The sequence below is a fragment of the Lagenorhynchus albirostris genome, chromosome 1 (assembly GCF_949774975.1).
Source record: "Lagenorhynchus albirostris chromosome 1, mLagAlb1.1, whole genome shotgun sequence".
Taxonomy (NCBI): Eukaryota; Metazoa; Chordata; class Mammalia; order Artiodactyla; family Delphinidae; genus Lagenorhynchus; species Lagenorhynchus albirostris.
Genome location: NC_083095.1, coordinates 11,826,569 through 11,841,011, shown reverse-complemented (window position 1 = coordinate 11,841,011; position 14,443 = coordinate 11,826,569). Strand labels below are relative to the sequence as shown.

Here is a 14,443-nt window from a genome sequence, read left to right as displayed (position 1 = left end):
ACCTATTAAGACAGAGAATGGATAAGTGGTTGACACCAGCTGGGGCATTAGGAGGAAATGGGGAATGACAGCTAATGAGAACAGGATTCCTTGCTAGGGTGGTGAAAACGTCCTAAAATCGATTGTAGTGACAGTTGCATAATTCTGTGATAATACTAAAAACCATTGCATTGTACACCTTAAAATATTATTAAAAAGCAAACCACCCCGTATGCAAATTCATGGAGACAATGTGTGTAAACCACTGTGGGGCGCAGTGTTGGCCACAGGGGAATAGCTGGTAAATGTTACCTCTGGGCACCACGTGGAAGAGGGGGGCTCTTCAACCTGGAGAAGAGATGGCACTAGGGGTGGGGGGAGGAGATGTGCTGGCCTTCTCCACATAGTTGAAGGGCTGTGTGGGGGTGGGATGAGTTGTCCCTGTGGCCTTAAAAATTGTAGAGAAAGAAACAAAAGGAGACATTTCAGAGGAGCAGATTTCATCTCAATAGAAATTGAGGATTGCTTCTTGGAATGGGTTTCCCAGTGAGGTAGTGAGCACCCCGTCATTAGAGGTCTTCAGACAGATACAACTACGTGTTGGGATGGTACAGAAAGGACTCCAGTGTTAGGGGAACATCTGAGGTAGAGGACAGTGTTAAAATTCCAGGGGGTGTGCTGCAGCTGATAGGTTCACAAAGGCCTATTGTTCAATATTTAGGAACTTTAAGCTAATTGTTAAGCCATTGATAGCTTGTTATCAGCAATGGTGGGAGTACTTACAATGGCAATCAGCATTCACTACATATCAGGACTTTTTTTTTGTCCTAGACCAGTGCTTACTAGCACATCACTGATCCAGACCAACTGCTCCAACAGGTCTTTTGGTATGCTTGTTACTCAACAGAACTTGGGTCCGCTCACCCACATACAGCAATGCCAGTCTACTGACACCAGGTTGTAGTGAAGGAAAGTACAGCGTTTACTGTAGGTGTCAAGCAAAGAGAATGGGCAGCTCATGCTCAAAAGAAAGACCCGAACTCCCCAATGGCTTTCAGGGAAGGGTTTTTTGTTTTAGTTTTTGTTTTCATTAATTTATTTTTGTCTGCCTTGGGTGTTTGTTGCTGTGCGTGGGCTTTCTCTAGTTGCAGCGAGCAGGGGCTACTCTTCGTTGCGGTGCATGGGCTTCTCATTGCGGTGGCTTCTCTTGTTGCGGAGCACGGGCTCTAGGCACACGGGCTTCAGTAGTTGTGGCACGCAGGCTCAGTAGTTGTGGCTCGCGTGCTCTAGAGTGCAGGCTCAGTAGTTGTGGCGCACGGGCTTAGTTGCTCCACGGCATGTGGGATCTTCCCAGACCAGGGCTCGAACCTGTGTCCCCTGGATTGGCAGGTGGATTCTTAACCACTGCACCACCAGGGAAGCCCAGGGAAGGGTTTTTAAAGGCAACATTTGGGGTGAGGGTTGCAGCTCAGGGATCTTCTGATTCATTGGTGGTGAGGTATCAGGGTGGTGTTTTGGGAATCTTAAGCATCAACCTGGTTCCAGCCAGTCTGGGGTCTACTGCTTATTATGGTCAGCATGTAGTCACCATCCTCCACCTGGATGGCTTGTCTTAGTTTCTGCAGAACGATTGTTATGTATATCCCTTGAGGAGGAAATAGGACTCTGTTTTATCACTGAACTACTATTGTTTAAGCTGTCTTTACTTTTCTTGATTGACTACTTTCCCTTTGTTTCTTCATTCTTTCACTTCCCTAATTAGTAACTGCTTGAATCTGCTCTTTGGAACGCAAGGAAGGCCTAGGAGACCAAAGCCTTTTTCTACAAACAAGAAACGGGGGACAACGAGGGGCTTTTGTATCCAGGAAGGCCCCAAAGTGCCCTATTCAGTTTTAATTTCCACTTTTCTTTGATACACCTCAATCCTGAGGGGAACAGGGGCGGGACAAGAAAGGGAATAAAGTTTTGGATTGAGGTTAATCATAAACTTGTCAGGGGAACTCAGTTCCAGGGGGGCTCCCCCACCCCTAAAGTTCCCAGATCCTTCTCCTTTACCAGCGGGAACCCCTTCCCTGCTCTGCCCCAGGGTCTGATGAGCCTTGACTTCCCCCATGAACTGTCTTGAGCTCTCCATCTCATCTAGGAGTTACCACTTAAGTGTCCGCTGTGTCTGGGTTCTTCCTTATACTGTCCCATTTGACCCTCACACAACCTTTGAGGTAAGTGGTGTAGATGAAAGAGTTAATCAGTAGTTGATCTGGAAAGAAATGGAAATTTTTGTTTGAGCCAACCTGAGCATTATAACCCTGGAGACAGTCTTTCAGAGAGCTCTGAAAACTGTTCCACCCTTTAGAGGTCAAAACACAGGTAGATACGTTTTTGAGACAAAGGGCCATACTCAAATGACATATAATTGACAGTTTACACAGTCCAGATCTACATTACAAAGCACGCAGTGGGTCATGGGTCATCGTGGCCCCTTACAAGATTAAGAAGGAATGTTATCTCCTAAGGAGGTCTGGTTAATGCAGATGCACAGCACACACTAAAGAGGAGGGAGGAGGCCCAAACCGGCAAATAAAACTTTTATGTTTAAATTTTCTCGTCTTGCCATAAAATATGAACTTTATTTTCTCAGTGGCATAGTCTTCCTGTTTACAGTGGGGGACACTGAGCCCAGGAGGGGTGTTTGTTCATCGTATCAGAGCCTCCGGAGGAGGCGGCTCCCAGCCCCAGCGCCTGCTGCCCGTGCTGGACTGTTCCTGTTGGCATCTTCACCTGCGGTTGGAACTCCAAGCTGTTACTCCCTCTGGCATCAGCTGCTGCTCTTTGGCCCAAGTCTTGTGCTGCCACAGTGCAGAGAAACGGCCCCAGTGACCTCCTCTGGCTTCTGCTCTGGTGACCTTGTGGCAGCTGTCAGAGGATTTTCCTAAAAGTCCCCTGGGGCCTGGTTCTTTGAATGGACTCATCTTGATGACCTTTCAACACAGGCCCTCAAGGCTCCAGAACTGACTTAAAAATGCCAAGAAAAAATAGCGGGAGTGAATCCCAGGGAAATTGCCCTGGTGGAAAGAACAGGCTGAGGTGTTCAGAGACCCCCCCCACCCCCCCACCCCCACCCCCCACCCCCACCCCCCAACCCCCCAACCCCACCCCCCAACCCCCCACCCCCACCCCCATCCCCCCAACCCCCACCCCCACCCCCCACCCCCCCAACCCCCCCAACCCCCCACCCCCCACCCCCGCTCTATATCGCCTTGGCTCGTGACATGCTTTGGGACCTTGGGAGAAGGTGTGTGCATGTGGAGTTTTTGTTTTGCTTTTAAATTAAATATTTCTAAGGTAGCGAAATCTAGAGGAAAAACATAGCAATGCCCTGATCACCCATAATTCAGCTTTGTTAAATCCTACCCTTTTGTCATATTTGCTTCAGATGTTTCAAAAGCAAACAAATCGTTACAGAACTGGCTAAAGCCTCCTTCACACAGTTTCCTGACCCCATGTTCTTCCAGCCCCTCCGAGGTCACCATTATCCTGAATTTGGTGTGCATGTGTATCCACAAACAAGACACAGGACTGTTGTGTACGTTTTTACACTTTATAGAAATATTTTCATTCCTTCTGTAATTTGCTTTCTTCACTCAACATTGGGGATTTGGTTTGCTTGACTTTAAAAACTCGTTAACTTTTTTCTTTCGAAATAATTTCAGACTCCCAGAAAAGTTACAGGGTTAGTACAATGAATTCCTGTAGTACAGTCTTCATTCAGATTTACCAGTTATCAACATTTTGTCACATCTGCTGGTTCTCGCTGTCTCCTTCATTGTTTTTTGAACCTTGTGACAGTAATTTGCAGACACTGTGCCTCTTTACGCCCATATATTTCAGTGGGTATTTCCCAAACATGGGCATTCTCTTACCTAACCTCAGCACACGACTCAAGATCAGGGAATTAATATTCATGCAGTTGACAGGATTTTGAGATTTAACTGTGTAGCGATTGGTTCCTACCTTTCAGCAGCTGTGCCTTAGTCCAGGGTGGACTAATCACAACTTATTTCTCGTTCTCTCGTGGACGGACTTTGGTTGTCCCCATTTTCTCTCAGTATAAATGCTTCCATTATCAATCATCTCCTTAGACCGTGTGCGTCCTGGGAGTGGGGCTGCTGGGGCCTGGGCTACGGCACCTCCGTCTCTTTTAGATTTTGGAAATCATTTTCAGAGCAGGTGCACCTGTCTTCATTCTCATGGAGTGCTGTACCCCGTTGGTGCTCTAGTGCCATTTAGGGGCTGAGCAATGGGCTCTCGCCTATCTTAGGCCATTTCTCATGTTGCTGGTGTTCGTAAGAGAAACAGGGCGTGACCATGTGCGTGGTTACTCCAGGTAGAATAATGACCTATTTGAGGTGTTCTCATGTATCAGACGATGCTTGATGCATGTTACATGTGGCAGGTATTACCAGCTCCATTACACAGATGAGAAAACTGAGGCCCGTAGAGGTTAAATACCTTGTCCTAGGTCCCACGGCCAGATATGGCAGGGATTGGGACTGAGGCTGTGTGAGTCCTAGTTCCTCATCTTCAGGCTATGCAGAGTGTGTGAAATGACCACCGCATCTCTGATTGTGAGTTTGTCGTGAGAGGGGTCCACTGAGAGGCTGTTGCCTCTTCCTGCAACATCCCACCTCCCCCCACACCCCTACATGCCTGTCCCTGTCATCTGGTCCCTTCTTCTCTCTACAGAGGGAGTCATTTCATTTAAGAGCAGTCAGCATGGAGGAGAAGGGAGAGAGTGGGAGTGGGGGACAGCAATGAGCGACTGTCCTCCCTCACCCTGGGAGTGTCAAGGCACGGCTGGTTCTCCGGGCCTCCAAGGTCAGAGACAGAGAAAACTCCCCTCTGGGGCTTCTGGACGGTCCAGCCCCAGCTCTAGAAGTCGGCGCCATTTCAGAAGGAGGAAGGCTTTGGCCTTCTGGAGGCTCACGGTGGGCACAGGAGCCCCACCGGGCAATTCAGTTACAGCTCTTAGAGGTTTGCTCTTTATCACTCCAGAGATAATCATCAAGCAGGGTGTGCCCTCTCATCTCATTTACGCCCAAGAGAAACCCTCTCCGCTGGTTTTACTTACTCCCCGTTTTACAGAAGAGGAAACTGGAGTCAGCGTGGTTACGTAGGCAGTTAAGCCCCTTAGCGAGTCAGTGCAGAGCTGGGATGACACGCGGGCTCGGGAGGCCCCAAAGCCACCAGGTCTCCACCCTGCATGCATTTTTGTGACAAACAGATGTATTTTCACATATTTATTTAAAATGAGTTTTAATCCTATAAGTAATGCATAATTAGCATACAAATTTGAAACAACTCCCCTGCACTTCTCAGAAATAACTGTCCTTAATGATGTCTCACAGAGCCTTCAGGAAATTATTTTTGTGTATAGTTATATTTCTGTGTCTCAGTGTGTGTTTGTATATATTCCAAATGGGATAAAAAACATTAATGAACGCTCTTTCTTTGCCAGGTACTACAAGGATACATATACATGGGAAATTTTTAAAATTTCTTCAAGAAGTAGAATAGTGTAGAGGTTATAAACACAGACTCTGGGTCCAGATTGTCTGGGTTTTAACGCCAGCTCTGCCACTCATAGGCTGTGTGACCTTGGATGAGCTATTTAGTCTCTCTGTGCCTCAGTATCCTCGTCTTTTTTATTTTATTTTATTTTTTATTTATTTATTTATTTTATTTATTTTTGGCTGCATTGGGTCTTTGTTGCTGCACATGGGCTTTCTCTAGTTGCGGAGAGCGGGGGCTACTCTTCGTTGCAGTGTGTGGGCTTCTCATTGCGGTGGCTTCTCTTGCTGCGGAGCAGGGGCTCTAGAGCGCAGGCTCAGTAGTTGTGGCACACGGGCTTAGTTGCTCCACGGCATGTGGGATCTTCCCAGACCAGGGTTCGAACCCGCGTCCCCTGCGTTGGCAGGCGGATTCTAAACCAAGAATATGTTCCATGCCTCTCTCCTAGCCTCTGGTGGTGACCATCAATCCTTGGTGTTCAAAACTCATAACTCCACTCTCTTCCTCTGCCTTCACATGGCTTTCTTGTATCTCTGTGTCTTTTTTTTTTTGGCCACGCCACGTGGATTGTAACATCTTAGTTCCCTGACCAGGGATCGAACCCGTGCCCCCTGCAGTGGAAGCGCGGAGCCCTAACCACTGGACCTCCAGGGAATTCCTCTGTCTCTCATTGAATTTAGGGCCCATTCTAAATCCAGAATGATGTCATCTGTAACTTAACTGCATCCACAAAGAGCCTTTTTCCGAATGAGGTCACATTCACAGGTGCCAGGTGTTAGGATTTGGGCATATCTCTTTGGGGGACACAGTGCAGCCCACTCCAGTAGGTGTGAGGATGACTGTGTGCTGTGGGCTACTTATGGATGAAGAGGCACATTGCTGCCCTGATAGGCATTACCAGGACCCCTCCTACCCTGGCCCTCCGTGTCATTTGTATACTCATGCACCTTGCACAGAGTGATCGGGCCGTCCCATAACATTGATTGCTGGGACCAGGTCTCTTTATCTCAATACAGCCACTTGGCCTTGAAGCTGGGGTGAGGCCTGCCTGAGGTCAGGATCGTGGGTGGGATGGAGACGGCCTTTTCCTGGTCCTCCCCTTCCATCCCACACTCCCCCCAAGTTCCGGCCAAGTCTGTACAAGGGGGCCTCAGTTCTCTTTACAATGAGGCTTCATTGGAACTTTCTGAGCTGCTTCCCTGGGACCCACACAGGCAGCCCGAAGCTGGCGTCCTCGTGAGCTGGGAAACGGCGGGGGCTTCTTCCACACAGGCAGCATCCAGCCAGGGTGCTGCACCCCGAGCTGACCCCACACCACCTAGGTGGCCCCCTCGGGCGGCCTCTCCACCCCAGAGCAGAGCTCTCCTCTCCACCTCACCCAGGTTTCACAGGCCGGTGACCGGATGCAGCACCACGCCAGGTCGCTCCTTCCCTTGGGAGCTAAGGCCAGGACGCTGAGCCCAGGCCTTGTCCCTGTGGCCCAGGGCAAGGGTTTCCCTGGTGTCTGACCACACTGCGTCTGGGTGGGGCAGCACGGACGACCCGCCCCTTGAATCGGAAGGCTGTTAGGACTGCTGATTAGAGCTAATTGCTCTACTTCCCGTGAGCGAGCAGAAGGAAAACGAGTCATGGAATGGTTTGTCTTTCCGGTGGAATTGCTCTAAAGTTTTTAGGCTCATTATTCTGCGCTAACAGTGCCATTAATTACCCGGGGCCCCCGTGGCTGCCTCCGCAGGGCCCTCCGCTGGATCTTGGCTGGTGAGAGGGAGGGCATGGGAGCCGGGGTGGCCGACCGTACCAGCAGATGACGTATCCACTGTGGGCTCAGTGATGGTCCCTGGCATTTAGAGCTGGTGTGGCCAAGCTGTTTAACAACAGTAATCATGGCAGGGAAGCAGCCTGCCCGGGTGCCGGCTCAGGGCGTTCACATCTCTGCCCTCCTGCTCGAGCCCGGCAGTCCAGCCTGGAGCCCCAGCATCAGCACCAGCATTTAATGGTCGCAAATGGGCATCTAGAGGCCCAAGGTCAGCAGGGACTCAGAGATTAGGAGGCAACTTCCTGGTCCCGTTACCATTCTTTGGCCTGGTCACAGCAGGTGTCCGTGTCACTCTGTCCCTTCAGGGCTCTGCTGCTCCTGTGACCTGGTGCAAGGCCCAAACCTCCCCTAGCCTCAGCTGCTCCTTCTGTAATGTCTAGACCTTGCTGCGGCCTTTGACACTTACGGCTTCCACTCCAAGCCTCAGGTCCTGCCAAGCCACCACTTAGGGGGCCCTGAGCAAGCCCTTGTGACTCCTGCCCTGGCCCACCCAGCGGGAAAGGAGAACACTGGAAGACTTGGGCAGTTCCTGGAAAGCAATATCTCAAGAGCCTTTGGCCTCTTGAGTGGTTTAGTCTGAGAAGCAGATAGATGCAGAAACTGAGACCCTAAGAGGGAATGGACTTACCCATGGACTTAACTAAGCTACCTAAGCCTAGTTAGTGGCAGAGAGAGAGCCAATTGCTGTCACTCCAGCTGCCGTTAGAGTCCTAACTGGCCTCTGGGGGAAGCCCTGGGCCAAGTGAGAAGGTTTTAGGATGATTATAAAGCCTTTTTGGTGCCAAGGATGTTTTGTGTTTCCAAGGGAGGTTGGAAAAACCTAACAGGCCCTGAATGCTTGTTTCTGGGTAATTCTGGCCTCCACTGTTTTCACTGCTTTCCCAGAGGAGATGCTGGACCGCATTTCAGGGCTTGGGAAGAGGTCACATCAGTATGAGCTGGGCCGCCCTGGCCTTGAGCTCCAAATGAGACCCAGTTCCACAGCCCATGGGGCTTCCAGACCCTTCCAGACCCCTTCCAGACCCAAATGAGACGCAGTTCCACAGCCCATGGGGCTGCCCTGCTGCCCCTTCCAGACCCATGACGCCTGCAGCTGCCTGGGACACTCCTGTCAGCCTGGTGACGTGGCACACTCTTCTGTGTGGACCCAGAGGGGAAATCCGTAGGAACCCACGGCACACGCAGCATCCAGGGAGGGAGGGCTCCTCGGAAGGTTTAGAGTGGAGGCGTCAGAGGAGGGAATTTTTAGCACACTGACATTGCCGGATCTCTCATCACCACGTACCTTTCTAGTCTGGTCTCTGCAAAACCCAACACCGCTAGACCTGTTTAATCCCACACTTCCCAGTCTCCCCACCACCCAGAGAACCACCAGGACCCTCGCCCTCCCCTTGAGGAAATGCTCGTCCCCTCGTCAGGACTCCTGGCTCCCGCTGCCCTCTGACCTCAGCAAATGATTCCACTTTTCTGTGCCTCTAACAGGGCTCATCCTGGCCTCCTCCTGCCCCGCCCCCCCCCCCCCCCGCCCCCCCCGGCAGCTCCTTAACAACCAGCTTTATCTCTGGTGCCTGTGGGCAACATCGAGGGACATGGAGCAAAGGAGAGGCCAGCCACATCTTCCTGGCTTTATAACTAGCCCCTTCTGTCTGATTAAGGTTTTCACCCCTGCAGATATCCTGAGATTTCGTTCCTCAGGTAGAAGGCAAACAGACCACACAGCCCACCCGACTCAGGATTTGAGGCACCAAGATGCTGTTCCTCCTTTTCTGGAATCAAAACTCACATGCCAGTGTGCAGGGGGTCGGGTGGAGGGAGCGTGTTGGGAACGGTCTGGGATCTCTTAGACTGAACCTCTACTTTGTCCTGCCATTTCTCAGGCCTGTGATTCTCCTCCTTTCCCCGGGGACCCTGACGTTTTACATCGTCAGCTTGGGGGTCAGGGAGTGTCGACTGGGAGGGGCACAAGAAAGCCTTCTGGAAATGTCTGTATCAGCATATCTAACAGAAATATAATGCAAGCCACATATTTGGTTTTAAATTTTCTAGTAGCCACACCGAAAGTAAAAAGAAATAGGTGAAATTAATTTTAATAATGTTTTACTTATCTCAATATATCCGAAAATTATCCTTTCAATATACAATCCATGTAAAATATTATTAGTGAACTATTTTGTGGTCCTTTTTTTTTTTCATACGAAGTCTTTGAGATCCTGTGTGTATTTTATACTTAGAGCATGTCTCAGTTCAGACAACTTAAGATCTGATGTGGCTAGTGGCTATGGTATTGGGTAACACAGCTCTCTCTCTTGATCTGGGTGGTAGTTACACAGGTGTAGACATACGTAAAACTTTGTCTGACTGTATACTAAAGACTAGTGCATTTCACTGTGTATAAATTACACTTCAATTAAAAAGTGTTTTAAAAACCCTCTTCAGGGCTCTGCTCAAATGCCGTTGTTTTCCTGAACCCACCCTGGCTTGGAATTAGCTACTTCCGTTGCACTGTGCTTCTGTTATATTTATTCCAGTCTTGTGCTACAGCTGGTTTTTTCTGTGTATGTCTCACTCATTTTATTATAAGCGCCTTAAGGCGAAGAGCACGGTTTGTTCATTTTTAATTCCCCAAAGGGCCCCAGGCTACGTAGATGCTGAATAAATAAGCATGGTTGAAGGGAATCGCCGTTTGTTGTAAACCCCTCTCTGGGCTGGCGGCAGGACGGGCTGGTCATTTGATTCTGTTCTCAGTCCTATTCCAGATGTTGGCAAAGGAGAGGGACAGCAAGAGGAGGAGGAAGATGGCGTGGGGCCTCGTCTGCCAGTCACTCCGAAGAACTGCCTTCCTCTCCGGGGCATCAGCGTCCTGGAGAAGCTCGTCAAGACCTGCCCGGTGTGGCTGCATCTGGGTCTGGGCCGGGCAGAGGCGACCAGGATCCTGCACCGGGAGGCGGCCGGGGTGAGTCGGGGTCTCTCATGGCCGGTAGGTGGGCACGGCTGTCGGGAACTGCGCGGGCTCCCACGGAAGTAGCTGCCCTCTGGACAGCTGCCCATTTGCTCTCTTTTCTTAGGTTTTATCAGCTTTTCGACCAGAACTCAGGAGCAAGGGGTTGGTGGGAGGTGTGGTTTCTGCTCTGGGGAGCAGGTGTCCCACTGGGGCTGTACGGCTGGCGGGGGCTCTCTGGGCGTATGGGTGCCCGCGGCAGGACTGACACTTTGAGAACTCAGCCAGGGACTAGAGAGTCTCCGAGCCGGAGGGAACTGAGAAATCATTTTACACCCCCTTATTTTACATGTGAATATGAGGGGCTGTGTGATGGAATCGAAAGTGTTTTGTTTTGTTTTGTTTTGGAGTCAAGCTCTGTGAGTTGGGAAATGGCTTCAATTTTTTGAGCCTCACTTTTCTCACTTTGAAATGGGGCCATTAATAGTATTTTCCTCCTCGTGGTGTAAGCATTACAGAGGAAGATAGATGCCACGCACCACGCATTTTCTCTTATGTGCTACTTCCTTTAAAATTGTTTTTAATTTGTTTAATTTTAAAAGTGATACATATAAGTATTTACTGTAAAAAAAATATCCAGCTGGACAGAAGTGATAAAGTAAGAAGTAAAGTGTCTGATAACGGTCTCTGCCACCCACTCTTTTTCACCTAACCTATTTCCCAGAAGTCTTTTTTTGTTTGGGGCTTTTTTAAAATTGAGGTGAAATTCACATAACCCAAAAGTAGCCTTTTTTTTTTTTTTTTTTTTTTTTGTGGTACGCGGGCCTCTCACTGTTGTGGCCTCTCCCGCTGCGGAGCACAGGCTCCGGACGCTCAGGCTCAGCGGCCATGACTCACGGGCCTAGCCGCTCCGCGGCATGTGGGATCTTCCCAGACCGGGGCACGAACCCGTGTCCCGTGCATCGGCAGGCGGACTCTCAACCACTGCGCCACCAGGGAAGCCCAAAAGTAGCCATTTTTTAAGTGCACAATTTAGTACATTCACAAGGTTGTGCAAGCACCACCTCCATCTAGTTCCAAAACATTTCATCACCCCAAGATAAAACCCCGTATCCATTAAGCAGTCACTCCCATTCCTTCCTCTCCTGGCCCCTGGTAGCCACCGGTCTGCTTCCAGAAGTCATTTCTGCTGGGCGTGTGTGGCGTATCTGTCCATTCCTCTTCCGTGCAGACACCCACATCTGTAACAGCTAGCATTCACCAAGCACTTTATTGTGTTCTGGGCACTGTCACGTGTATAAGGACAGTTTATCCTCACAGCAGCCCTCTGAGGTAGGTAATACTAATATACCCATTTCACAGAGGAAGTAACTGAGATACGAAGCAGTTAAGTGACCTCCCCCAGGGGACACAGCGATCGAGTGCCTGAGCAGTCGGGGAGCTCCCGTGCTGTATCATACACACAGGTTGTATTTGACCGAGATGGAATTGCATCTTATAGCCATTTTTTGCCCTTCTTACCCTCAATGTGGTATGTATCACTACACTGTGTCCGGGGAATAGTCCAAGCTCCTAAACACAGGGGGCTCAGGTAGTTAGCAGACTAATTCATCCTGGACTAGATAAAATCCATCAAGTCAGCAGTTGTACCTGAACTTTGGAATTACTGGAACTCATGGGGCCTCCAGCAAAGTACCACGAAGTCCCACAGAGGCTCCTGCCATAGTGAGTGGGGACCGTAGAGGCCTAAAGACCCAGCTGAATCCCTCCGGGGCCAGGGTAGGCCTCCCCCGAGGCATGGCCCCAGCTGGGGAGAGGGTTGTGGCGAGGCGGGGGAGGCAGGGAGACCCGCATCCTCAAGGAAACAAGATCTGTTGTTTCATTCCTCCCCACCTAAAGGCTTTCAGTTTCGAACTGCCTGAGGCTTTAGAGCAGATTATGAAACTGCATAGAAAATAAAATCAGGGATTCATACCAGCAGGTGTTCCGGTGGGTATTCCCAGGCTGCAGCCCCAGCTGGTCGTCCACTCTCCTATTAGGATCTGAGGGGATTAGCGTCCCACCCTTCTTGGGAGGATGCAGCTGAGAAACGGGCCCAAGTGCAAGGTTGTGGTGTGACGAATGGCCATTTTCTGGACCTTACTTGGTCATCAGGAGAGGTGTGTCCAGGTATGCGTGTAGATGGGGGTGGACCAGACAGTGAGGACCGTCCCGGGAGATGGCAGGTGGGTCTCCAAGGTGAGCTGCACTGGGTGTAAGTCATGCCCACTTTGGCCAAAGGTTCGATACTCTCTTCACAAAGTTTATGACAAGCCCAACTCAAAACAACAGTAGTGGTTCTGTGTGGAGATTGCTTATTAATGGCAGGCCCCGTACAAAGTGTTGTATGAACGTCACCTCATTTAATCCTCGCAATAATCCTGTGAGGTGGACTCTGCCGTTATCCTCATTTTACTGATAATGAAACTGTGGCTATGCAGAGTGCCCTTGGGGTTCCCAGAAGCAGAGGGTCTGGGAGGTGACCCCAGGGGACACCAGGGGGGGAAATAAGACAAGGAAGGGAGGGCAGCTAATAAAAGGTATGTGTTGGGCTTCCCTGGTGGAGCAGTGGTTGAGAGTCCGCCTGCCGATGCAGAGGACGCGGGTCCGTGACCCGGTCCGGGAAGATCCCACATGCCGTGGAGCGGCTGGGCCCGTGAACCATGGCCGCTGAGCCTGCGTGTCCGGAGCCTGTTGCTCTGCAACGGGAGAGACCACAACAGTGAGAGGCCCGCGTACCGCAAAAAAAAAAAAAAAAAAAAAAAAGGTATGTGTTGACGCAGGTTACCCCTGGGGGCAGTGGAGCTGGCTTCTGCTGGGACACTTTGGGAGCCAGGGTAGAAACACATCTCAAGGTCATTCTGCCCAGAGGGCTGAGGGAGCTGATATTATCCACTGACTGCTGATAGCCATTGGTTCCAGGCAATGGGGGACGAGGATTCATGTTCCAGCACCACCTCTCTGCTCTCAGTATGAGAAGATCTGACTCTGGCCAGAAACAGCCGGTGAGCAAAGTGATGCCAAGCTGGCTGTTGGAAGCAGGACTGGTGTCCACTAAAAAGAGTGGGCAGGGCCCCAGCAGCCTCTACCACTGGGAGTGAAGTCACCTGCCCAGGGTCACACAGCTAGTGAGTTACAGGGCTGAGATTTGATCCCAGTCTCGGCTAAGCCAAAGCACACCCCTCACAAGGGTGAAGGTTAGTAGCCGGAAAGAAAAAGAAGTAATGTTTTGAGGTCAGTCAATACCAGATGGGTTTGGGTATAAGACACGTTTATGAAGATGGATAAAATCTGATCTTACCACTGTCCTCTCAGAGGGTCTGGTGGGGGCTTCATGCACGGATATGAATGGGAAGGCATGGGGAGGGGATGTCTCAGTGCTGGGTAAAAGGCAGGACAGCGAGTGACCTAGAGGAGGCGGGGAGCCTGTCCAGGTGGGCCGATCTGGGCAGACTTCCTGGAGGAGACAGATGCCTAGCTGGGCCATGCAGGATGGACGGGCAGGATTGGGATGGGGGAGCTGAGTGGGTGGATGGGTGGTGGAACAGCACAGGCTGAGCCCCAGAAGTGGGCATGAGCTGGGCTGGGGCACACAGGGAGGGAAGAGGGCAGGAGTCGCTGGAGGGCAGCACCAAGATGCATTCATTGCCTTGCAATGCCAGCGTCTGGCTCAGACTTGGGTGCAGAGTATGTCTGGCTTTGGGTGTTCGTTAGAACAAGTGAATGAAGGATGGCAGGGAGGATGGGGCTGGTTCTGGGGAGCTGGCAAAGCCGGGCCAGTTGCTCAGGGCCTGCCTGCAGTGAGGGACGAAGGTCACGTGGCTGTGTTTACTTTCCAGGTGAGCACACATCACACAAGGCTTTAAGCCTTCATCCCAGGCTCCGTGGCTACAAGAGGCCCAGACACCTCTTCACCCCAAGTAGGTGGAGGTACCCAGGTCGCTATTTTATAACTCAGGGGCTGTGTATAGAAAACAGAAAGCTTCAGGCTGGGTCCTGAAGTGACACCCTTGTCCAGAGCCTTGAATCTAATCCCAGGAGTGAGACCACAGGCTACTGTTAAGACCGAAGGTGATGGGCTAAAAGAGGTCAGCCGGGCCCTT

The 14,443-nt window shown here is 50.8% G+C and overlaps 1 protein-coding gene across 2 annotated transcripts in view; it reads left to right on the top strand.

The window, feature by feature from the left end:
• RIN3 (Ras and Rab interactor 3) overlaps positions 1–14,443 on the top strand; it is a 118,979-nt gene that overhangs the window by 26,809 nt on the left and 77,727 nt on the right. For both annotated transcript variants that reach the window (XM_060167695.1, XM_060167770.1), the window contains exon 2: positions 10,109–10,316. In XM_060167695.1, the coding sequence (XP_060023678.1) occupies positions 10,109–10,316 (208 nt within the window). The remainder of the gene's footprint in view (positions 1–10,108; positions 10,317–14,443) is intronic.